General features: G+C 39.0%; 1 protein-coding gene across 3 annotated transcripts in view; it reads left to right on the top strand.

The window, feature by feature from the left end:
- The window catches only part of DCLK1 (doublecortin like kinase 1), a 232,596-nt gene that overhangs the window by 394 nt on the left and 206,754 nt on the right, over positions 1–25,448 (top strand). For all 3 annotated transcript variants that reach the window (XM_063394799.1, XM_063394800.1, XM_063394802.1), the window contains exons 2-3: positions 2,692–3,080; positions 12,394–12,740. In XM_063394799.1, the coding sequence (XP_063250869.1) occupies positions 2,705–3,080; positions 12,394–12,740 (723 nt within the window). In that variant the 5' untranslated portion in view covers positions 2,692–2,704. The remainder of the gene's footprint in view (positions 1–2,691; positions 3,081–12,393; positions 12,741–25,448) is intronic.

Raw genomic sequence — 25,448 nt, 5'->3', positions numbered from 1 at the left:
GGGTGTTTCACACGCGGTTCCCCTACCCCAGCACAGCAAAGCCCACCCTTCCGTGAACCCGCTGCCGCATGTGTCCGTGTTCCCCCCCAAACCCGCCGCCCTCCGCCGGTGACTAGTGGTCATCCTGCTGCTTGGTCGCCGTGTGGTCTGCGCTGGGTCCCAGTCACATCGCGGCGTGGTGTGGGTTGGTGGTTTATTTTTTATTTATTTATTTATTTTTTAATCAGCATGTGTGGTTTTTTCATGTGTAGAGATGCTCACCCACACCTCTATTATAAATAATCCTTTAACAGATGTTAGGGTGTGAAGTGTTGGCATGGTGGTTTTTCAGGGGCGTGTCTGTTCGTTTTTCCGTATCTGCCTGTATAAGACTATATATTTATACACACAAACGGAAACATCAAATTGTTTGGGATTTCTTTGTCTGCTCGGACCTTGTGGTTTGAACACGCTTTTCTGTACATACCAGGACTGTGGAGCTAAAGGAGAGCTCTATTTCGGTTTTAAGGGTGTAGTTGGGAATTACAGACATTATTGATAAAAGCATAAACGTGTGGAAGAAAGGACAGTGACTCGCACTTCTTCCTCCCCTCATCCAAAATTAATAAAGCTGAAAGAGTATACCTAAACTTTTTTTTTTTTTTTGGGGCATTGTATTTTAGATGGTTTGAGCAAAGATAACAGCAAACCTAAGAAAAATCCATTTTTCTTGGCACAGAAATTGCTTCAGAGATACAGTTTCTGAATTGTGCACTCTGGGATTGTTTAAATCTGAATAACAGGTTCTCACTAGAATTGGATGTGAATTAAAATAACCGAGAAATTTTTTTTTTAACATGGAAGCCGTGGTGGTGTGTTCTCAATCCTAAGATGTGGCCACTAAGCTATATTTTGCATTTAACCTACAGAAAAGCATCAGTGAAATGCCACAGCAAATGTTCTTGTTAATTTCACTGAAGTGAGATGTTGTGTGCATGGGAAAAACATAGATTAGTCTTTTTCTTATATATATAACAAAACACACACAAATACACTGTACTATGTGTAGGTACTTTTAAAGGATTCACAAGTATAAATTCTGCATTTATACATAAGCAAATGATCGTCTGTCAGTGTAACAAAGTCAGTTTTGAGCCGTAACCAAAGTAGGGTAAATAATTTCCACTAGGGCCCCACATTTGCCTTAGGTGTTTGTGCTAGTCCAGCACATGGACTGCTCTGAGAAGTTGCTGAGCACATCACCTACAGCTTTGCAGCATCAGGGTCCAGCTGTATAATCACTGGTTTAATACCAACTTCTGCAAGCCAAAGAGCATCTGTAAGTTTTTCTCTATTTCCTCCCACTGTCCTACAGCTGGTTTGAATCCATCTCTTTTCTTAATGGTCACATCATTATGAGTGGTTGAAACAAAGCTAGTGCTTGCTGGTTTTTGTCTTTTTATTGGAAATCAATGAGAGAGGCCACTTCTAAATTAGGTCTATGTATCTGTGCTATAAATAAACTTACAGTGCTTTACTATTCTGCAGACAACTACAAATCTAGGTGGCTCCTAAATTAAAACAAATATATTTTGAACCTAATGATCTTTTGACTATCCTTTTTTTTTGTATTTTTATGTCTTCTGTTTGTGAAGATTAATGTGTACTTTGTATAATTTAGACTTGTGTTAGTTGTCAAAAAGGAATAGAAGTACTTGCCTCCTTGATTTTATTTCAGAACGTGTGAACTTCTGTTTATGTAAACTGTAATGAACAACTGGGATTTTTTTGGTCAGGGATGATGAGTGTTTCTCACTGTCAAACATGGGAGACACCAATTGCTAATTTGCTCAATGGCACTGATTTTTTCAGTCCTTTGGTGATGGCAAAAGAAGCTGTCGGCCTTAATCAATTTGAGTATTAGGCTTAGGATATTAATAATACATCTTGCAAGACATGGAGCACTGAAGTAGCTTGCTCATTGAAAAACACTGTCTCCCTCTATTTTTTTCTTTAATTTCATGCCATTTGAGCCCTCCTGTTGGTTCAGACTGTGTAAAGCACTTGCACAAAGACAACTGAAGTAATTTATTACAAAGCTTAGGCTGTGAGGAAACCAGTGGTTGGAATATGCAGGTAGTTTTTAACATTGGGATTGACCCGCTATGTGTGATAGTCCTGATTCTCATTGCCAACCTGCCAGATCTGTTACTCTGAAAATTTCTTTATTGCTTGGTTGTTGGCAAATGGCAGCCCTTCTGAAATGACACCTCTTGAGATCACAATTGAAATGAAGAGTTTGGTGGGAGCAAACGATTTAGAAGGCAGATGAGACTCAAATACCACCTGAATATAACATGAGAAAACGTAGAAATCTGATGCATTTGTCCCTTTTTTCCAGTAGGTCAACTTCAGCACCTCATTTTCCAACATACTGAATTTGAACAAACACTTCTCAGTGTCTGAGTATTGTTAGCATTTGGGTCCATGAGTGATATTGTTATGATGTCTAACTTAAATGTAGTTCTTATGGCATGGCAAGAGGCTTATGTGTAAAATGACCATGTGAATGGAGCATGGTTGTATTCAAACATCTTTCTCTAGAAAGCAGTCCTCTGTGGGAACAACGTATAGAGCTGGAAGTCTTAAATTGAACTCCCTTAAAACTTCCAAGTTTCTTAAGCTTTTTCTCTCCTCTTGTGCATTCCTTAGGTTGAGCTTCAAGATGTCCCTTGGGAGAGACATGGAGCTGGAGCATTTTGACGAGCGTGATAAAGCGCAGCGATACGGCAGAGGGTCCCGGGTGAACGGCTTACCCAGCCCTACTCACAGTGCCCACTGCAGCTTTTACCGAACCCGCACTCTCCAGACCCTGAGCTCCGAGAAGAAAGCCAAGAAGGTTCGCTTCTACCGCAACGGAGACCGGTACTTCAAAGGGATTGTGTACGCCATCTCCCCGGACCGCTTCAGGTCCTTCGAAGCTCTCCTGGCTGACCTGACCAGAACTCTGTCCGACAATGTGAACCTGCCCCAGGGAGTGAGAACAATCTACACAATTGATGGCTCCAAGAAGATTTCCTCCTTGGACCAGCTAGTAGAAGGTGAGCAGTAAGATCTGGAGCTGTAAAGTTGAGTCAGCCTTTGTCTAATCTGTTAAATCTTTCAAAAAGAGGTAATGATAAAGGAAGGATTTTCAATGGTCTGAATAGAATTGTGAATATCTTAAATGACGCCTAGAAATATTGTTGCCTTGCTACTTATTTCCTTCTTGCTGAATATGCCCAACCTTTTCCTTTCAACATAATGTTTATAGTCCTAGATCCTGAAGATTGCATTCAATCCTTCTTTTCATAAAGATGGAAGGTCAAGTACCAATGAGAGTTTGGTCTGTTAAACTTCAAAAGGCCTCTGGTGCTAATGAAACCTATGTGAAATTCAGATTTTTTTGGTTTTTAACTCTATGAAGACTAGTGAAGAGCTCTATCTCTTCGCTACAGGTAAATATGCCTTAAGTAAAATACTAGCTTATCACTGAGTGACATAAATGCTGGCAACCTGTTAAAAGCATAATATTATAACTGTGATTCAAGTAGGGTAGATGGTAAACTTTTTTTCCTCTGTAGCATATCACCTTTTCCCCAGTCAGAGACTTGGTAAGGTTGAAAAAGACCTCTTACATCATTGGGTCCAACCGTTAATCCAGAACTGCCAAGACTGCCACTAAATCATGTCTTTAAGTGTCACACCTGTGCATTTTAGAAACCTACAGGGATGGCCTGTTCCAGTGCTTGACAGTCCTTTCCATGAAGAAATTTTTCCTAATACCCAATTTAATCCTGTTCTGGCACTACTTGAGGCCTTTCCTCTTGTCTTAGTGCTTGTTGCTTGTGAGGAGAGGACCAACACCCACCTTGCTACAACCTCCTTTCAGGTAGTTGTAGAGCTCTTATTTGTCTGTAAATAAGGTTCATGTGCCTGCAGTATAAACCATCACCAGTGATTTGGTCAGAACTGACAATTCTTCGTCTCTGTCAAGTGTCAGACATGCCAGTCATTAATTTGCCCATTGAGAACAAATTTATCACTCCTTCAGTGATAGTTCTATTACCAAAAGAAGCTGTCAGCATTAATCAATTTGAATAGTAAACTTAAAAAATTAATAGAACTTTTCACAAATTTGACGAGTAGCTAAAGTAGCTTTTCCAACGTGAAGTGCTTCTGGACTGCAGTGGGTTTCTAGCGTAAAACATCAGAATGTACAGAGTATAAAGGCATTGACTATCACATGGCCATAAATGAGAGGGTTTCTTACCTGTGAAGTTTAAATTCAGGTGCTTGGTTGTGTTCCAAGAAAAGAAAGGTGGAACAATTAATTCATTTTTACTTCCATTCTACCTCTGGCCCTGGTGTGCTGTGGACAAATGAGTAAAGAATGGATAGATAGCCACCAGACAGCCAATTTGGAGTTGTAACAGAGATTGTAATTTCTATGTGATTTTCGTTTTTAGCACCAGGTGAGAGAACTTGCAGTATCAGGATGTAATGAGAGGATCAGAAGAAGGCTAATATGGAGAAAGAAGAATAAAAGAGTAATGCCAAATGTGGCTTCTGAAAGAGGAGCACAGATTTGCATAACAGGCGTTCAGCTACCATTGGGTTGTCTCCTTTTTGTGTCATAGCAGAGGAAAGCTTTTAAAGTGTTGAGAACCCGATATTCTTGATAATGTCCCTTGTCTAAAAAGGAAAGTAGGGGACAACATGAAGATGCTCCAGAAAGAAAATTGAAGGGGCAGGATTGTCTGTCTAAGTAACAGGTTTGGGGGTTAAGACCAGAGGTGTAGTGAAATGGAAAGGAAACTGGTCTTAGGAGCAGTGTTATAAATTTCAGGGCACGGTTAAAACTGTTATTTGTCAGGACAGTATTTAATTGCTAGAGGCAATCAATTTCTGGGAGGAAAGACCAATATTAATCAACGTCTGTTTAAAAGCAGTCTTTGTGCATTTGCTCATTTGATTGGTATGCCCAACAAGAAGCAAGTTTCATTGATGTTAATGTTGATTTGCACAGTCCTTTTGCAGCCAGTCAGAACCAGTTTGGAAAATAAAGAACTGAATTCAGAAATAAACCCGGCAACCTGTGAGATTGCTTTATTTTGGCATCCTAGTGAAGAATAATACCAGTTATTAATCAGTCAGTCAAAATGAATGACAGTACAAGAGCCAAGATTAATTTTAAAGAAGACATTTGGGATTTCTTTTTGTCCTGGGGGACTTCATTCCTTACCCTGTCAATGAATACATCTTCCCTCCCTGGTATGGTTCAAGGAGGACAGTCGTGTTTTCTTGTCCCATTAAGACAGTGGGATTTACAGCAGTCAGTCTTTGTGTGGAAGAAGAGAGCTACATCCTCCCTCTCTCTGAAAAGGGGCTTCTGTTTAATTGTTTAAAACTGCAGGGTGGGTTGCTTCACTCACAGAACTTCACAGTGGAGCACGGGTTCATATATTATTAGCTCAATGATGGTTTTTGCATAAGCCCCTTCCATTCTTTACTATACAAATTTATTAGTTTGGCTTGTCTGGTACAGCATTAATTAGCTTGAAGCTGTGCTTTGTGTTTAAATAGCTGGAAAATCACTTGATTTTTGCCTCTTGCCAAATGACATTTGTGCTCCAACTACTGAAATATGAAGCATTGCTTTCTTCATGGTGAGACTATTCCTTTCCTGTGTGAATTCACTAATTAACTTATTGAGACTGTTATGATTTTATGTGATTGGAGGGCATTGATTTGGTGATTGCAATGTAAAGCAAGTGTATAAAGCCTTGATTTTTAGAGTGGTTTTCCCTTTATGCCTGTGAGGGAGTTCCTGTACTCTTACCTTCTCATGTGATACACAAAGACAGAGAGGCTCTTGGGGGAAATGAGACAGCAGCCAGTGTCTTTCATTCCAGAGCTAAATACACAGAAATGCATGAAAGATAGTCCCAAAGGAAAAAGACTGTAAAAGAGCTGTTTTGCTTCAGTTATATTTAGTTTCATTCTGCATACAGTTCAGAGCTGGCATGGCTGTATGCTGGTGCTGTAGATTATTTTGAGATGCATGGACATGTTTTCTCTTTATTTGAAAGTAATGACTTCCCTGGGCATGGGAGTTTTGTGGATTCTGTGGTTTGAGTGATTTTTTTTGTTGTTTTTTTTGTTTTGGGTTTGTTATTTTTTCTCCTGTCTTTTTGTTTGGTTGTTTTTTGTTTCTCTTAAGACTTACGCATGAGATTTGTTGGATAACAAGTATGTACTACTGTAAAAAGTTTCACATGGTCTGTAACTTCTGTCACCCTACATGAAGGAAATGCAATGGATTAAGGTTCCTTCTTTTTGTCAGCCCTGATCTTAGGACCCTCTTATGTTTAAAAAATGAATTCTGAATGTGATATGACTTTATTCCCTTGGCATGGCATACAATCAAAGCATCTAGAAACAATAAAGATGAAGTTGCTCTTGAAGGCTAAATTTTTTAGCTGTAAAGGAAAGAATGAAAGGACTTTGCTTCTCCAAAACTGTATCATCCTTGAAGCTGAAGGTGGAGAGATCTTATCCCCAAAATAACCAATGAAGTTTGCAAGGTAACTCTGAAACAAAGAATATTTGCAGTTTTTACTCATGGGGTCCTGCCATGTGGAACAAAGACCACGGAATCAATCCATAGCTAGAACTGCATCCCTTTGTCATTATTTTTATTATAATATTACCTCAGATCTTGGATATGGATCAGAATTGATTGGTTTAGGTTTCTACAATACCTACCACAAAGTTAACCCTGCAGCCAAGAGCTGGCAGTCAAAAAACAAACCTAAAACTCCGGACCACAAGGCTGAGAGCATACTGGGAAACAATTTTGTCACATGTCAATATTGGGTGCACTGCCAAACGATTCTAAAGACTTCTGTCTGTGTGTACATGTTTTGTGTAGGCATCATAATCTGGAAAAGACAAATGAATGCCTCTCAGGGATTACCTCAGAGCTGCAAACCTAGTTGAAGGAGCAGTTTGAAAGGATGCAGATATACCAGCTTTAAAATCCAGTAATAGCTGTAACCAGCTAATAGCTTTTGGGAGAAGTGCGCCTCGCTGCAGGGCAGAGGAGATGTGGGTCACATGAGGACTCCCGTGGTGGGGCAGGCACTTTGTGCCAGGAGCAGCAGAGAAGCTGCCTGCCAGGGGAGGGTTCAAAAGGCAGCGTCTCCTTGCTGATGGGCTGCAAGTGTTCCTGACTTCTGTGTTTTGTCCATGGGTCTTGCTGCTCCTGCTGTCACCTCATTTCTCCCTCTCCTTCCCAGTATTCCTGCTGCCTTCTTGACTCTGCCAGCCACTCAGGTGTTGTTGGTGAGAAGCCCAGCCAGGCCAGACTGTAGGAATTGATTGACGTGGTCTCTGATGCTTTTGAGAGCTAATGGCTTCCTTCTTCTAGATCATGCCTACCTCAGCAGCTGGGAATTGATGGGCTGGAAAGATTCATATGCATGTGTAATGTGCTATCAAAATAATAATAGTAAAGTATCTGTTTAAATGTTTGTAGAGCTGAATCTGTGTGGACATTTCTTTGTAGGATTAAATTTACACTGGATGTTTACTATGGACTTGATCCAGGGCTATCAAATGTAGGGAAACTTGGACTGAATCCTGTGACAGAAATGGCTGCAATCCTTATATTGTTTAATAAACAAACAGCTGAATGATCCTGTTGCATAAAATAGTAGAGGGTTGATCTGGCACTGTTTATTTGATTTTTTTGTTCATGTAGTAGCCAGTTGATTATCTTTGTGTCTTGCTTAACAGCTTCTTGGATGTCCATGTGGTTTCTTATTTGAGGTGCTTTACATAATTTTTGATGGGCCTTTTTTTTTAAGTGTGCAGTGTCTGTCTTGCAACAACATTCCAGAAATTTGAGGGGGCAGAGGAGGAGGAAGTATTTTTATTTGGCTTTTGATGAGGAAAAAAAAGAACTTTTTAGTCTGAACTGAGAATAAGGAAAGCTTGTGAAAGAAGACCTTTCAAAGGTCAGAGGAGATCTGATTTAAAGTTTCTGGTGTGTCTGTTTGCTAGGTGAACACGTGTAGGTCAGATTTATTTCCTGTAGGTGCTCCATCTCTTTTGCAGTGTTGCATTTTTTCAGACCCTGCAGAAAGACAAGGCAGCAGCAATGTAGTTAAAGTAGGTTATTGTTCTAATAACTAACACATTTGGGAACTATCAAGTATCAGTAATTTATTTGATTCAGGTCATCTTCCTTTTGCAATCTGCTCTGTGTGGTGAGGCACAGTCGGAATTCTTTGTCCTTTCTCCTGAGAGATTGAGATTCTGCCTTTTGTGTGTATAAAACCAAAGGATAGAAGTGAAGAAAGGCAGGTATACCTAGGCGTGGAGTGCTGGGGGTGCTAGTCCCTTCCCCATCCTCTTAACATATTTCCCTATCTGCAGGGGAAATGGACCACAATAAATCACTGCTAACTAGTAAATTAACTTTACGTTCCTACTGCATACGGTACTCCAAGGAATCAACACTGTTTTCCATAGATTGGCAAGTCTTGACCTCAATGAAGAGGAGTTGATGTTGCCTCTCTGCTTGTGTGATTCAAACAGGTTTTCTCTTCTTTCTCCAGGGTTTCCACCTGAGATCAACTGGCTTCCTCGTGAAGCTGTTTTAGGCCAAGTCACCTGAAGCACAGAAAAGCAACACAAAAAATGGCTTTTAGGAGATGATGCCTTGGTGATTTTTATAGGGAGAATATCAGCAAGTTGAAGAAAACAAACTGACTGCTAATACCAATGTGGAAAACAGGGAGACACTCGCATCAGGAAAGCTCCAGTGCTTATGTGCAGTGATTCAATGTCTCCTTAGCAACCACTTTGTATACACAGATATTTTTAAAAATATTTAATAAGTGAAGCATGTCTTCAAATTCTGTCATGACCTACAAGAGTTATCCTCCAGTGTTGCATGTCTCTGATAAGTCAGGTGCATTGAATTTTGACAGATGTGTAACTGCAAGTAGTAGGGGTTTTTCTCTCCCCCCCCCCTTTTTTTTTTTAAGCATAAACAATGTTTTGGGATCTGCCCTTTTACATGGTTAGGTTTTTGATTAGTCTCTCAATGCTGAGATGGATTTTATTGTTCCACATTGTATTTCCTGAAGTGTTGAGCATTTATACAAATTAAATTGTAGGGTTAGTGGTTTGAATCTCACCAACAAGTGCTGTGCATCTTTTTTGAAAGATTCCAGTGATGTGTTTCATTTGCACTGTTGCTGTGAAGAGGCTCTCAGGAAAGGGATGCTTTCTAAGGTGTAGTAATCACTTTTTCTCTAGATGCCAGATCTCCCAAAGCAGCTGGGTGTTCCCCTTTTCTTTTCCTAATGGCTATTGATACTGTAATCAAGAGTCAAAATTCCATTAGTGAGGGCTGACTGCTCTGTGAAACACTTGCTCCCCTCTCCTGGGGAGCTGCAATCAAATTGGCACCTTTAAATAGGCTGTGTTGTCTGTACCCTTTGCTTAATCCAGTTTCTTCAAAGAATCCTTCTCAACACTTGTTAGGAATCTTGTGCCTGGAGATTGTTACTTTCTTCTTCCAGCTGCCAATTGTCAAAGCTGATGATGAGAAAGCAATAGCTAAAGCAGGAGATGGATTTATTGGACTTTTAAGTCATGCCCCTTGTGAAACTTCTTTACAGTCTTTTCTCCTGTACTGGTGAAAAAGAAGAGGATGAAAATCTAGGTGAAGACCTTTTGTCTTTTTTTTTTTTTTTTTTAAAGATTTCCTCTGCATACAAACACCAGAGGTGCTAAAGATTTTTATTTTTACAGGCCTGATCCTTAGGACCAGCATGCATGAAAATTGCAGTCTGGCTAACATCTAGAATAGTTTTAAATAACAACATTATGGGAGAAGTGTGTGTATTTCTGTTAACCTATACAAAATAGTTCTTATTAAAGATATTTCATCTTAGAGGGCCTTGGATACTCTACCTCCAAGGTGTTCTGTAGTTAACTATGAGCCTCTTTAAGAGCAAAAATTATCTTAGTGCAAATATTTTATTGATGTAATATGGTACAATGAGGAAAGGGCAAAAATGCTTATCTTCAAACAATCCCAAACCCTCAGTGATTTTATTGGTCCTTCTTTCATGATCATTCATACAAATTTAGTTTTGTAATGAAGAGCTGATGTGCAGCTAAATGCTACAAGGAATCCATCTGACCTTTAAATGTAACTGATATTTAAAATCATGTGGAACGCTGTCCTTTCAAGAAGGGGAACCAAAAGAGTTCTTAATAAACTAAATGTAAATCTTCTGAGTGCACTGTGTATCGTGTATCGACATTTATTTATGAGCCTACCCTTTGAGAAGTGAGTTTTAATTTGAAGACCTGATTTTAAATAAATGTTATTTTGTGCAACTGTAGTGAACAATTTCCCTAATAGGACTGAACCTGAAAATCCAGATTTTCCTCAAAAAAACCCATAAAATAAGAGGTTGCTGGTGGATTTTGCATCTTACAGTAAACACAAGTGTAGACAAAAATATATTTTGCTTAAAAATTTGGAAAAGAGGCTTCTGCAAATGATTTTATAGAGCAGGTATTTATTATACTGACAGCAGTCTTACTCATAGTAGGATTTCTTTTTTTTCCCCCTTAAAACTTACTAGTTTTGTGGATGTGGTTCTGTGGGTGCGTTCTGACTTGGCAGTAACTGAGTAGCTAGTGCTAGAACAATTGGACAGGGACATGGATAAAAGTGAACCTGCACTCATTACTGTATCTGAGCCTTTCTGTTCTGATGTTTCCATATACAGATCTATCTATCCTGTCAATATGCAGTAGCTAAAAGGAAGAGCCTACCTTTACCCAAGCCTCAAGTCCCAGTGTTCCCTGCCTCCATTTCTATATGTGGTGACTCTGTATCTTGCCTGCATTCCTTGAGTGCAGTAATGTCTGTGAAATTCTGTTGGTTGCCTTGAAACCTTAAAATTTCTGTTCAGAAGTAAATTTTTAATACTTATTTTTTTTTAATGATTGAACTGTGAGTCTTCTTTCTGTAGGAATATCTTTGGTTCTTATGTGTTTTTTGGCATAGGAGGTGCATCACTGAGTTTTGTTCTGGTTTTGTTACCCTGGGCTAAATTTTGAGAGGAAGGCCTCTGTGCTGTTAGCATACAGAGAACTCTTGAACCTGGAAGAGCTAAAACATCTCAGATGTCTCTGTGGTATTGTTCAGGATAGGATCTTGCATTATTTGTGGTTTAACTGCAGGCTGCCAGAAGGTGTGGTCTTGCTGGATCTAGTATTGGTTTATTTGAGCTTTTTTGTTTTTGTTTGGCTTGGTTGTTTGTTTGTTTTCCCCCAGACAGAGGATGAACTGGACCAGCTTGATGTTGCAAAATTAGCAGTGTCTTTGGTATGTTCAGTCAGAGCACTGAGCTGATTCAACCCATCCAGTGTTACTTCGAGCTCAGGCATAGAGTCAAGCTCAAGGGAGAGTTTGGGAGCACCCAAGCAGGTGCCCTTTACACAGCAGCCTTCAGCTGGACTGGATTCAGGTGCTAATCTACAGCGTGCTGGCTTTTCTGGCTGATTTCTAGTTCCCCAGAACCTGTGTGGGTGTGGTATTTGCAAAAATATTTGACTGTAGATAATGCTCCAACAGAAAGAGGAACTAACAGCCACTATTTTTCTTTTAATTATGGTAAATTTGTTGTGATGAGAAGTCTGTAATTGCTACTCTTTGTCTTCATTTCCCCACATACTATATATTTAGTCAGTAAATAATACAGGGAGGTTTATTGTCTATACATATCCTGGGTTTATGATGCCTAAAGCTTTAAAAAAATCAAATGTTAACAAATTTCCATGACACTTCCATCCACCTTTTTATAAAAAGTTATTTGTAGCCTATATTTTTTGGTAATGTTTCATAGTATTTCCTCTGAAGTATTTGGGGTCTGCTGGTTTTTTAGGAGTGGGCCACCTAAGCGTGAAGGCTGGGAGAGTACTGTGTTAATGTGCTGGGGCTGGGCAGCTGGTGAAGTACAAACACTGTTTACTGTGTTTACTGACAGCAGTGATCCCCACTGCTAATAGGGTTTTCTGATAAGAAAACTGCTGCTTTCAAGGATTTTTGTAACAGCATTTCTTGAACAGTTAGTGGAAGAGTGATCTTCAAAAGATCACTCATTTTGTAGTCAGTACCATCTGAGAAGGGAAGAGATCAATATTTGTGCACTGTAGATCAAGAATGATAAGAACAATATTTAATAATTTGTGAAGCATTTGATTTTGTATTTTCCTACATTTTTCTTTTTCCTTCCCTCTCCAATCTGACTTGCTGGACTTTTGCTTTTGTTTCCACAGGCGAAAGTTACGTATGTGGTTCCATAGAACCCTTCAAGAAGCTGGAGTACACAAAGAATGTAAACCCAAACTGGTCAGTGAATGTTAAGACAACTTCTACTTCTCGCTCAGTGCCATCTCTTGCCACTGCTAAAGGAGGTACTCCAGATGCAAAAGAGAATAAGGATTTCATTCGGCCTAAACTGGTCACCATCATCAGGAGCGGAGTGAAGCCGCGGAAAGCGGTGCGGATTCTGCTCAACAAGAAGACAGCACATTCCTTTGAGCAGGTTCTTACCGACATAACCGATGCCATCAAGCTGGATTCTGGGGTGGTTAAACGCTTGTACACACTAGATGGAAAACAGGTAAGAATTTTCATGATGACCATTCTCAGCATGAAGAAAATACAGTTTTCCAAAAGGAAAAGAGCAGAACATTAGTATAAAAGAGTCCCATTTGCTCTAGAACGTACAACCAGACCTTCTACTGCTTGTAGTGTACTTCAGATCTGTGAGCACAGCACAGGAACACCATCAAGTGTTGATGGAACACCATGGTCTTGCCATTTATGATAAATAATAGCTCTAAATCTGTTTGGGTGAAAGTGTGATGTGGTTTTGGCTCTGCATGCCGGAAACGTAGGATGAAGGATGTCACTTGAGAGAAGCTCATTCTGTTAACTTGTTTCAGCTTTTTCTTGCAGCAGTTTTATGAGTCATTGTACTTGGCTTTCCGTAAACTGTAAGAACAGTGAGGATGCATTTCATCATGATAGATGCAGACCTCCTGCTCTCCAGAGTGACTAAATGATGAATCTTATTGCACCTAAAATGAACAATGAAGAAGGTGCAAGCTTAGAAAATGAATGAGATTTTTTTCCCTATTGCAGGAATACAGGTAGGATTATGTGTGGTGCTCATATTTATTGAGGAGTCTCTTGTAGGTTACATGTTATTTCTTCTGTGAAGTACCTTCAAACAGTGTCTTTTTTTTGCTGACTTATTAAATTGCAGCAGAATGAGATTTTTGAGAGGCTTATTTTTGAACTTGGGGATAGAGGAACACAAGAAAAATATTACAGAATAATCCTACTTCTTTTTTGTCTTTCATTTTATTTGTAATTTTTCTATGAACGTGTATTAATTATAGCAAAATGGGAGAAGCTCTTAACCTGCTGAAGGGCAATGCTAATTTCAGCGTGACCTGAATTGATTTAGAGCAATGGTGACTCTAGAGAAATAAGGCAGATATTTGCATTTACAGATGTAACTTATTAAACTGAAGAAGTCTCCCTGAGAAGCTAGAAGCTGCTAGAGACCACAATATTTCTGCTGTAATATAGCTGTGTTTTTATGGATTCTAGGTTCAGTGATTCACAGATATGCAGCAAACAGTGTTGATGTTGTGAGATGCTGCCAAATCTGCCTGATACAGATGAATAAATGCTCAGCAAGATCTGGTGATGTCCTAACATAGCTGCAGTTACTGGGGCTGATGTGCAAGCGTAGTTCTGGAAACAGCTCCAGCAGCACTCTCTGATCTCAGAGAGGGCTGTTTAAAGGACAAGCTGCTTATTCAGAGCACTGGTTCAAATCAGGGCCAGGCCTGGCTTGACCAGAAGTCCCTTCCACCTGCTGATTTGTATCAGTAACTTCTGACACAGTTACACACAGCAGTACAGCTCTTGGTGACTGTGTACCGCCTGTAATGATCTCCTTACTGTGACTTTATTGGGAACTTTGACCTGGAGGAAAATGTGGATGTGAAATTCTTTTTTGTTTGCAGCAAAGGTGAAGCATCTGTTGGGGGAAACTCTCCTGTTCTTCCTTACCTTGTCTCATGCTCCAGGGAGCACTAAGACTAGTAAATTTAAGGAAGGAGTTGAGATTTTAAAGCTGCGGAGGTCAGTGGCATCTCTGTTATGACACTGACAGAAGATATTGAATGTTTATTTCTCTCAGTAAAAAAGGAATGCATATTTGCATTTTATATGTAAATAAATGTATGGTTTAGCTCTGAAGAAGTGCAGCATGGAAAGATGCCAATGTTGTCTCCTGGATAATGTGCTCGCTTTTAATTTTTTGTATTTAAAACTCTCCTTTAATGATCGTGCTTAGTACAAAAAAAAAAAAAAAAAAACCCTTTACACCTGTTCTGGAGCTCTAAGTCCTGAAATTACCTAGTATTATCCTACTACCAGGGCAAAAGGGATGACCAGATTTTCTTGGCCCTTGTGTTGGCATAGTTCAGTTGAATCTTTTGCCAACTCATGAGCTTTGACTTGAGCTTAAATCGGTGATGTTTCTGTTACCTACTTTGTTACCTTGTAGCCTGAAACCCTTGTGTCCAGAAGCTCTCCCAAGAGACTGCCACCTCCACACTCCTTCCCCTTGTGGATATACACCTGGCATTGTGTAGCTTGCTGTCAAACCCTCCTGGTAAGGTCAGGGTTTAGAGGAAGGGAGGGTGTGTGTCCTGCAGGTGTAACAGAGACTTTGCTGTCTGCATGTACAGAGCAGCTTTGCTGGCAGGAAGGGAAGTGAATGACTCCGTGCTCAGCAGGAGCAGCCTGTTGCTCAGCCCTGAGTGGGGAAGTCATTGATTTCTTGTGCTGCTAGGCAATTGCTGCTCCATTTTTCTTTGCCAAAAGCCTGATCTCCCAGATGGCATTGGGGACACGATGATAGATTTTTTTTATTGCTAAATTCAAGCTGTGAACTATTACTGGGAGGAAATCCATGGTAGATCCAAAATTTTTCCAGTACTATTTGTAGTTGGGAACTTGTACTGTGACTCCTGCTGGAGCTCTGAAGATTCTGGAAAAGCCTGTGTTGAGGGGCTAAATCTAACAAATCTGTGGTAAAATCTTTCATCGCTAACTTAAAAAGCAATAAAATCTTAAAGCTCTGAGTCAAGAAAAGTAATTTACTGTGAGGATAAGAGAATAAAGCTCTCCTGGGATCATTCTTTGGGAATCTAACTTCGAGACCGGCTGTTCTGTACTGTCCTCTCTCCTAAGTTATTTTATGAGGCCAACAGTAGAATTGCCCTTCCAAAGCAGTAGTGAGTCCCCTGTATTGTTAGTGCAGGTGGACAGTGTCGTATGTGTGTTGTTGTTGAATACTATCATCAGATGCCTCAGGCTAAGAAAAAGAAAGTAGCAGGAGTCAGAAACTTAACTGGGCATCCAAGTTAGGTGGTTGTCCCATACTGACACTATAACATGGAAAAATACTTAATTACATATCCTCCAGTAGCCTTGTGAGTTGTGATGTTTTGATCTGTATTTCCATAAGATGTTAATAAATATTTTGTTCAGGTAAAAGGAATTTAAATGATGGCCTTTAAAATTTGATGACAATGTAAAGAGCTTGTCTTGATGAAAGAGGTAGTACTTAGACAATCAGAACCTGAGCAAAGTTTAATTGCTAGGAAGAAAGCTCTCCCTTGACATCCAGTTGATTCCCCCTCCCAAAAATTCCTTCCTGGTTTTGGAAAATTTAGTAACGTTTGGTGCACGTGATGCTTTGTGAATGTTTCTTAGAACTCCAGGACTTGATTAAGTAGGTGTGTTGTATTGGCCATTTCAACTTTTTAATGCTAGAATAGCAGAAGAAAGGGGTTGGAGGGAAACCAAAACAAAAAAAAAGGAAGCAAACTAAACTCACAGGAAAGCAATCCTCAAGAAAAGCAAACCCCGAGAAATTTAACCATTCTGTCTCATTGGGTCATTGGCAGTTCAGGGACTGAAACTTGATGTTTTCCAGTATTGGGTGGGTACTGACTTAGGATTGCATGCATTACTTTCATTTTATTTTAGAAAAAGGTGATTGTCCTTACTACAAACAGGTAGTGGCTTATTTTGCATTTCCTTATAGGCCATCAGAATCTGTAGTTTGACTTCAGGGTCTTAGAAGCTTTAGAATATCATTTCATTTGTGCTGAAGAGGGCACAATATACCACTGCAATCATAAAGCACATCAATGGCCTGCATTAGGCATAATTTGCAGTTTAATTATTAATGACTTCTCAGAGCTGGATAGGTTTCCCACTGCGTCTGGAACTTTTATAAATATACTTAATTTCTACTGGTACAAGGGTCTTTGTACTCTAGAGAAAGAGATAGAATTACTCCCCTGTACCACAGTGATGCATTTGAAGATGGTGGGACTCTCAGAAGTCTCATAACAGTCTTATGAGCACAGGCCAAATTCAAATGCTTTCTAGGGAGAGATCTTGAGGCGTTTTCCTTGCCAACTTTGCTATGTAAGGAAAATAAAAATAGTGAATAGGTGTAATGGCTGCATGTAGGGATACACATTATGAGGGCATGCTCTTACTATGAGCTCTACTCAGTTTTTTAGGTTAACCTGATCTTTAAGTTCATGAAGAGGTATTGTCAGCGTTGAACCATAATGTTATCGCATGCCCAGAGAAGAAACACTTTCTCACAACTGAAATGTATCTTGCTTTACTGTAGCTGCACTGTTCCAGTTGGATTTCTAACCTTTCCTTAACAGAGGGTGCATTTTTAGTTTGATGTGCACTAAAAAATGGCCTTCTAAAAGGCAGTGTGTGGACACAGTGCAGACGTTGAGGACACAAGCTGCGTGTGGAGATAGAGCCCATTTGCTTTGTTGCAAGCTATTTTCTGGTTTCTGTTTGCTTAGTTCACTTCTATAACAATACCAATGACTAAAATGGGAGGAGACTAATCAACGTCACATTTAACAGAAATATTGTGAAGCAGTGGCATTTTTAGAAGTATTGTGCAGGGTATTTCCATTTTGCATGTTTTGACAAAGACTAAAGGTTGGCGTGCAGTGCTTCGTTACCTTGTACATCCTGTTTGCTTTTGGCAGGACAAACATCTGGTTTATGATAGGACCTACTTATTTGAACAGGTAGTTTGCTTAGCTTAACAAGATGCTATCATGCAAATTATTTTTCATTATGCATTATGCTGTTGATTTGACTCCAGACAGATAATTGGTTGGTGCTAGAGATACCAGAATAAAAGTCACTATCTGTTGGGGTTTTTTCCCTCATAAATACTTTATCACAAATCAAATTACCTTTACATGTATGAAATACAGCCACAGTTACTTAAAGACATATACCTTAGAGAAGGTACAGTGTGAGGTATAGGATGTCCCTCAGTAATCCTGTTTTAAGCCATTAAAATAGCTATTAAAGAATTGTGGCTGCAAGGAAAGAGCATGTCACAGTGCTGGAAAGCTTGAAGCTTCTTCACTGAGTGTAATATGCTTTTTTTTTTTAGTGGAAGCCCCCTATAAACTGGCTATGTTATGATGCAAAAAAACTCCTTCTCCTGTGGACTTCTCTTTCTGAAGACACATGATATCATAGTTCTTAACAAGGAATACTACTGTTCTAAAAAAAATACTCTCTTAAGGAAGCAAAAGCAATTATTTGCACCTACACTTAAAATGAGAATGTGTTTTTTTTATGATTTTTTCTTAACGAGTGAAAAACATTTGATAATAACATCTGTACAGCAAATTCTTGGCCAAAGGTACTGTTTTGGAGGATATATTAAACATCTGAATTGTCTTTCTGTAGACCTGGGTTGTCCTTGGTACAGAAACACCTACATAAATGAAGGTAGGTATCGTTCACAGAATAACATTCTCACCTCAGCATTTGGGTAGTGTATATTGTACAACAATCTAGACCAAAGGAATGACCAAAATAAATTTTATGTGCAGCAAATGACTTGTTTTGTGTGTGCCTTTAATTTTGATTCACATCAGCATTTACAATCAATTCCACTCTTAGTACAGAAGGTGTATTTAATTTAAGGGTGACTGGTTGTGCATGTTCTTTTTATTTGTGAAGTTGTAGCTACAATCCACTCAAAACAGCACTTATTGTCCACATTTTTCAAAAACAGGAAAAATGTTGAGTGCATCTTATCTTCTGTATTTCAGCACAGCAACTTTATCTTCTCCCTTTTGTTGAAGGCTTTGGAGCTCCCTGCCAGCCACAGGCACATGGGTGATATTGATTGACCAGAGAACCATGGTGAATTCTCTGTGAGTTGTAGCTGTGCAGATCCTGACTAATTGTGAGAAAACATTAAATGAAATTACTTCTGCAGGTCACCATAAGCATTTTAACAGGGAAGCAATGGCTCTTGAGGTGGTACTTTAATACTGGACTACTATCTGGGGTCCTGAAACCCACTGCATGAGCTGTTCTTTCCTAAAGAGCTTCTAATGTGAATGCTAGAAGGCCATACCCTTCAGAAGATGCCTGTGCTGCTTATTTTAGACATGAATTTTAGGCCCTGTCTGGGCAGTGCTGACAGACCACCATGTTACTTAGCTGTGAGAGACATTAAAAAACACGAAACAAAGAGCAACTCTCCAGCTTGTAATGCAACTCACTTTCCCTCCTTCTTGCCTGCAGTATATTCAATATTTTTTTTTCCCCTCTGGAAGATGGATAATTTCTAGCTTTGTTGTTTTGAAACTGATTTTGGGGAAGGATTAAAAAGATGTGTTTTTTCTTCAATACTGGGGAAAAGGCCCCTTGAAGACATGATAGTCTGAAAAACAAACAGAAAGTATCAATGAATGAAAATTGCGTGTTTCAGCAAGTTGTGATGGGCTCTGGGGGTCTTGGGAAATTCTTACGAATATGATTGAGAAAAGTGGATTTCCACACAAATTAGACTGTACTTTGAGAAAAGCATAAAAAGCTGGTTTAAAATAATTTGTGCTAGGGTAGGAAATTTGCTGGCAATTGGTATTATCCTGGTGTTAGAGGTGAGGTGAGTGGTGAGGTCCTTGAACTCTTGTGCTTCTGGATAGACTGTTTCATTGTCATGTTATGACATTGACTAACAATTTTAATTGTTACTCAGATAAAGTTCTCTGTGAAGGAGTGAACAGAAGCCCATTCCTGGCTGAAAACAGTGTGTTCATTCATTTGTCTAGGGTCGGTTCTTATTAAGCTGAGACTGACAACTGTGTTGCTCCATCTCCAAAAGCTTCTCACAATAGGAGTTTCCATGGTTGCCAGCTGGCATCCCTCAGGAACTGCAGACTGACTTTAAAAATTGAGAAGATGCCACCTTCTGCATCCTTTGGAGAGGCTTGTGTGCTGTGCAAAACAAGAGCTGTTATGAGACTGAAATGAGACTGAAAACTTGCATACCTGCTTCAGAATGTGTTAAATATCACATAAGTTGATCTTAGTGTTTTTAAAAATATCCAGATACTCATGAGAGAGTTATGTACTGTCAAAAGCCTTTCTTAAGGAAGAGTAATTTCTAACTTTTCAAGGTGGAGTTTTGTATTGTGTGAGGAAGTATTTCTCAGTGGAGAAGAGATGGTGTGGTCATTCAGAACTATCCATTTCTAGAATAAGGATCCTTTTCCTCTACATCTGGACTTTGTTGTTTAAATATGCAGTGTAACCAAGAAGAGCTTATTATCCAGTTAATTTCTCATTTGTGTTCTACTGACAGTTGGGGAAGGAAAGGAAAAGCAAATGGAAACATCCTCAACTGTATGATCTTGTTATGGAGAGTTTGTGGGGGTTTTTTGCTCAATTGTTTCATGGAAGAGAGTTTAGCAAAGTGCGTGCAGATTTCTCTGATGATGCTGTACAACCGTCTTATGGAGACAGGCATGAGATTACCAGTGGTCATGGAGAAGATTTTCCACTGCTCAGTAAAACACAACCCTTGGGAGCAAATAAGTTCTTAGTGAACAGCTGAAACCTTTAACCTTTTTGTGCTTTCAAATAGCAGCCATCCTAAAATTTCTCTGTTCTGCTCCCCTGCCTTATGACTTTGTCTGAACCAAATGAGATCGATGGTTTGAAGATTTTTACAGTGTACTGTCAAACTGTTCTGTTCACTGGGATAATTTTATTTGTACTCTCTGAGGCTCTTACTGTTAGTAATGCTTCTTTTTTGTTGGCAAAGTGTGTGTTTCCTTTCCTCTTAAATGGTATGATGTAATAATCCTTTAAAAAAGCAAAATGGATATTGGATTTCCTGGATCGTTTCTGTTCCTTCTAAAACTAGTTGTTAGAAGATGACTAAGAATTTCTAGCCATTTAGGAGAATCTTAAGCATCATCTAAGGAAAAAACCCAACATTTTCCTCTCACAATTTTTTGCAGGATGTTTCCTTCCTGAGAAATTAAATTATACTATTCATAGGAAAAATTCTTAATTCTGTCTTGTAGCTTATGAGAACGTAAGTATTTCCTTTTTAATGTAAATATTTTTTGTATAATTCTGTCTTTGGCTGTTGGGCCTTGAATACATACACAAACACTTGGAAAACCTTGACAGTGCCTCTTTTGAAAAAAGTTCAGTTAATGAATGAAAGGATAATAACTAAATCAAACTCAAGTTTGAGCATCCACGTGAGATTTAGTGCAAGTAGGTCCTTGATTACTTGTTTCTTTGCACTTAGTTTCCTATTCAACAGTTTTTGCCAAGCTGTTGTATAGAAGAAAATACTTATGTGAATGATGAATACTGAGAGGACAAACTATATAAATATTCTGTTATTAGCTGTGTTCTTCTCTGAAAACTAATCCTTGCAATTATAGGAGCCAAGGTCTTTCAAACCTTTTAAAAGGCAAATGATAAGGCAAAATAAGTCAAAAATTACTGACAGTGCAGGAAATGGTAGTGACAGCCCAATTTTGTACCTTGCTTTTCTCATTAAGTTTTTATGAAACCAGAATCTTTTCTGAAACCTCAGTAAACTGTGAAGTGTTTTGTGTTCAATACTTTGAAGCTTCTAAAGCTATACACTTTGCTGTTGCTTGTAGTGAGTGGCAGGAAACACAAATATTTTTGAATATTCAACCTAGTTAGTCTGGAATTGTCTCTTGTGTTTCTTCTTCTGTAGAAAGCCAGTCTAGGGCAATGACATACTTTTCAGGTGCTTGTTGAGTTATTCAAGATGAATTCAGGTCTCTACCTCTGGAAGGATTCTTTCCTGTGTTGGAGATGCAGTTCAGTTTCTTAGATGTGAACTTTGGAGCTGAAACTGAGAGGATCTTCAGGGACAACAGTATTATGTAATATTAAGTCAGTGGTGTACCATGTGTTCTGCCTCTTTCCCCCTCCATTTCTCTTTAAGCTTGAAACTAATTTGTTCAATCCTGGAGGAAGTACTGACTTAATCTCTTCTGAATGTCCCAGTCCTGTGTGCCAGTTCATGGGGCCAGACTGTCCAGACTTAATCAGATTTAGAAACTAATACAATTACCAGTGGGTGAAAATATTTCCATTGTACTGAAGGCAGTAGTACTTTGAGAATGACTTATATTTTTATATATGAATCAAACTCTTTTGAGACTGCTTTCCTGATGTCACTGGTTAATGGTATACAAAGTGTGTATCACATTTTATCTCAGTTTTTATTAAGTACTTTCTCTTATGTTTTACCCCAAGAAACTTCTGAAGTAGGTCAGACTACCTGCTACACGCAGGTGATTTTGCTTGGCAAAGTTCCTGGGGAGGGAATGAAGCTTCTTCCATAGGACTGAATCCTTGAAGTCATAGACCGAAGAGCAAAGAGGTCTTTGGGGACTTGAGGACAGGACACAGTACTTTACACATAGGTAAAAATGAGCACAAATGGGTCTGAGATTATCAGAGATAAGTGAGTGTAACTAGAGAAAGCAAGGCAGAAGACTGTAGTATGCTCCCACTGGAAGCAGCAAAGCTCTGTATAGGGTTTTGAATTCAGCTGGATGATTCTGAAAATAAAACTCATGTTAAGTAGTTAAGGCTGATTGCCTCTCCCAAATCAGTTGTTCTAGTGGATTTGGTTTTCCATTAAATGTTGAATCTCAGAAACTTCTTTTAAATAAAACTCCTCTGAGCTTTAATAGCTTAAAATTGTAAGAGACATTTACTCATCAAGTGAATAGAGAATGAAATCTCAGTTTGAACTGCTTTTAATTATCTTTTTGGTTTGATATAAGCAATGATTTTTTCAAAGCTGCCAGGCAAGAGGGGACAACAGGGGGCATCTTGTGGAGTAGCCAGGGTAAAATGACTTTGATTAAAAGGAAGGGAAGGCAGACATTGCCTGAAATGGATATGCTGACTTTTAAAATAGAATAGCGTTTGCTGTTTAAAATACCTTCACCTGCTTTCCCTTGCAGCCAGGTTATATGTCTGTTTTACATTAATTTGAATTGCAAACTGCAGCTGCTGCTATGTACCATGCATCCAGAAGCTAAACCTTAGCTCTTCCTTTATTCTAGTTGTCCTTGAAATATCCTGCTGTCTCATGTTCCCTTTCTTGATTTCTTATTCACCTCTGAATCATTTGTCTGTTTCTGAAGGTTTTGTAGGAGTCTCCTTAATTTTCTTTGATTTTTCAGCTTCTTGTGTCTTTCAGATTTTTTTTGATTTCAAGTCACAACTCCTGTCTTTAAAACCTAGCAAATTCTGAAAAAATGGTGCTTTCTGTGGAGTTTGTGTGTGAAATGGCTTCCTGAGCACATCTCAGTTCTATAGTCCAGCTCTTCTGTTAGTATATCTTGTATGCTTATAACTAAGATTTCTTTAACCTTCTGCTGTTTCCCATGTATGAAATCTGTGTTTGCATTTACACCCACACAAAATCTGAGTTAAAACTAATGCAGTTTATGGAGTGTTTCAGTGGCATGCTTGCATGCTCCTTGGTGAGGAAATAACTTTGAGAGGGAGGTGAGTGTGTTGTGGGAATGGTCCTGGCACACTGTGCACTGATAATGAGAAATCCTGTGTTCACATGAGAATTAACTCATGCATGCTACAATTCTGTCTCACTGATTAAGAACAAAAAGGTTAAAAATACAGAAATTCACAATAATGAAGAAAGTCCATATATGGTCCTGTTGACTCTGATACAGAGTAGTTTGGGGGTTTTTTGGGTTTTTTCCATCCCCTTTTTACTATAGCTACATAAGCATATATAGGGTCAGTGCCCCTGTGTGGGTATGATGGTGTTAGCAGGGTTTATTATCTCCTGTCTGAGTAGCCCATATTGTAGTCTGAAATGATTTTGTACTTCTTTTATTCTTGCTATGTAAAAATACTTCCTGAGCTCCAGCACCTTCACTATTCTGTACTGTGAAGAAGAAGACTGCCTATAGGTCTTAAAGAAAAAGAAATTATATTTGGATGTTTCAGTTTCTAAACCAGACCACATGTGTTCTGGGGCAGATTGAGGAGCATTGTGAATACTCTGGAGTAATCTGTTTAAATAGAGTGTGATCTTGATGAATTAGGAGCACGAACTGCAATCAGTGTAAAATTTAATAAAGCAAATATGAAGCAGTTAATGTAGGAAGGAATAATCAAGTGGCCTGTCAGAACCAGAGGAACAGAAACCAGATGAGAGAGCAGTAAGCACAACGTGAGGACTTTTAACACAAGAAGTGTTGAACATTGCATTGCTGTGAGATGGCAGGAGAACGTGCATGTAGAAGTGTTTAGTGCTTTTGCAGTTGATTAGCGTCCTTTTGAATGCAGCTGTTCACATCTGCTTTTTTTCATCAGGGATAGGCAAACAAAACGTTCCATACCTTATGTAAAGAAAATTGGACTAATATTAGCATTGATTTGCCATCAGTGGACTGAGAAAAGGTTGAGAGAGGCATAATATCTTAAGGGATGAAATAGGAAGAACAGGGCTATTCTGGCTAAGGACCAGGAACATGAATACTTTGTTGTTGTTGTTGAACTTAGCAGCAAATAAATGAGATGAACATTTGATATCTGTATTCTGGACATGCCAAGTAACTAGGTAAAGTCTCTCTGAGGCTCTATTTCTACAACGGAAGACTAAAATGAAGTAAAACCTTTTATAATCGTGTGTAGGTATTCCAGTAGTCATATATTTTGAGGTAAAGTATTTGTCAGAATGAATACACTTACACAAGAAATTTTGTTCTTGATAAAAAGTGATTCAGTTGCATTTCTTTTTAATCTGACAATTTAATGAAGACATTAGCAAGAAATAATGCTATGAAGCTAAAAGCATTTTTAAAACATTTACCAAATTTTAAATGTGGGACCAAAAGAGCAAATTGGTTAGGATTTACTGGAGTTGTTACAGATTAATGGTATTTGTAGGAATGTCATCTTGCTAAAAAATGCTTTCAAACAAAATTATATTGAAGCTTGATTTAAATTCCATTTAAGCAGCATTATTTAAATGAGGTGGCCTGGTATAGAGCCTGCTGTGCTTCATCCTTTGGTTGTTTGTGGAGGGAAGTGATGAGAATGAAAGGATGAGACTTTCCTTTCTCTGGCAAATCTTCAATGACAGTGTAGGAGGAGTAGCTTTTAAATGTGGCATCCCTGTAAAAAACTAACCTTTCCATCTGCAGATGGAGGAGGGCTGTCCTAGAAAAGAAAATCAAGCTCTGGTTTCTCTGGTGCGGAGTCCAACTGAATGCCAGTCATTTTTCACAGCATTCAGTAGGAACTGTTCTCTTAAATGTTACAGGAGGAGGAGGAGAGGAACAACTGAATGTCACTTTGTACCTCTGTAGGAAGGGGAAAGCTTTAACTTTGCCTGCTTCACTTACAGGCAGATATTCAGAAGGATCTTTGAAATTAGAGGTGGGTGCTCTTAAAAAAAATGACTGATGTGTGAGGCTCTTCACCACTGCTCCTGGTTCCTCCCCTGGCGAGGAGAGGCTCTCCCTTGGCTTCAAACTGTGGCATCTTCTCCTGCTGCAGCATTCAAAGAGGAACATTATGATTATTATGTAGTCCTCATGCCTTACCCATTTTTCTTTCTTTTTTTTTTTTAAAGCAGTCTGTCATGACTTCTGAAATCCTGAAGTGATAGTCAGCCTTAAAACTCCAAATTTTCTCCCCTAGAATAACCTAGGTAGAGTGTGTGGGAAGGTTTTATATCCCAAATCAATGGTAGTCTGTACAGTAAGTGTTTCTGTTCTTTGGGAACAAAGCCTTGCTAAAAATGTGTACCAACTTTCCTTCACTTTATTCTGTATTATTTTAGATTACTACCTGGAAATAAGTCTTTTAATTTAGCACCAAAAAACCTCCA

The sequence above is a fragment of the Prinia subflava genome, chromosome 3, assembly GCF_021018805.1.
Source record: "Prinia subflava isolate CZ2003 ecotype Zambia chromosome 3, Cam_Psub_1.2, whole genome shotgun sequence".
NCBI classification, from domain to species: domain Eukaryota; kingdom Metazoa; phylum Chordata; class Aves; order Passeriformes; family Cisticolidae; genus Prinia; species Prinia subflava.
This window is presented reverse-complemented; position numbering and strand designations above follow the sequence as displayed.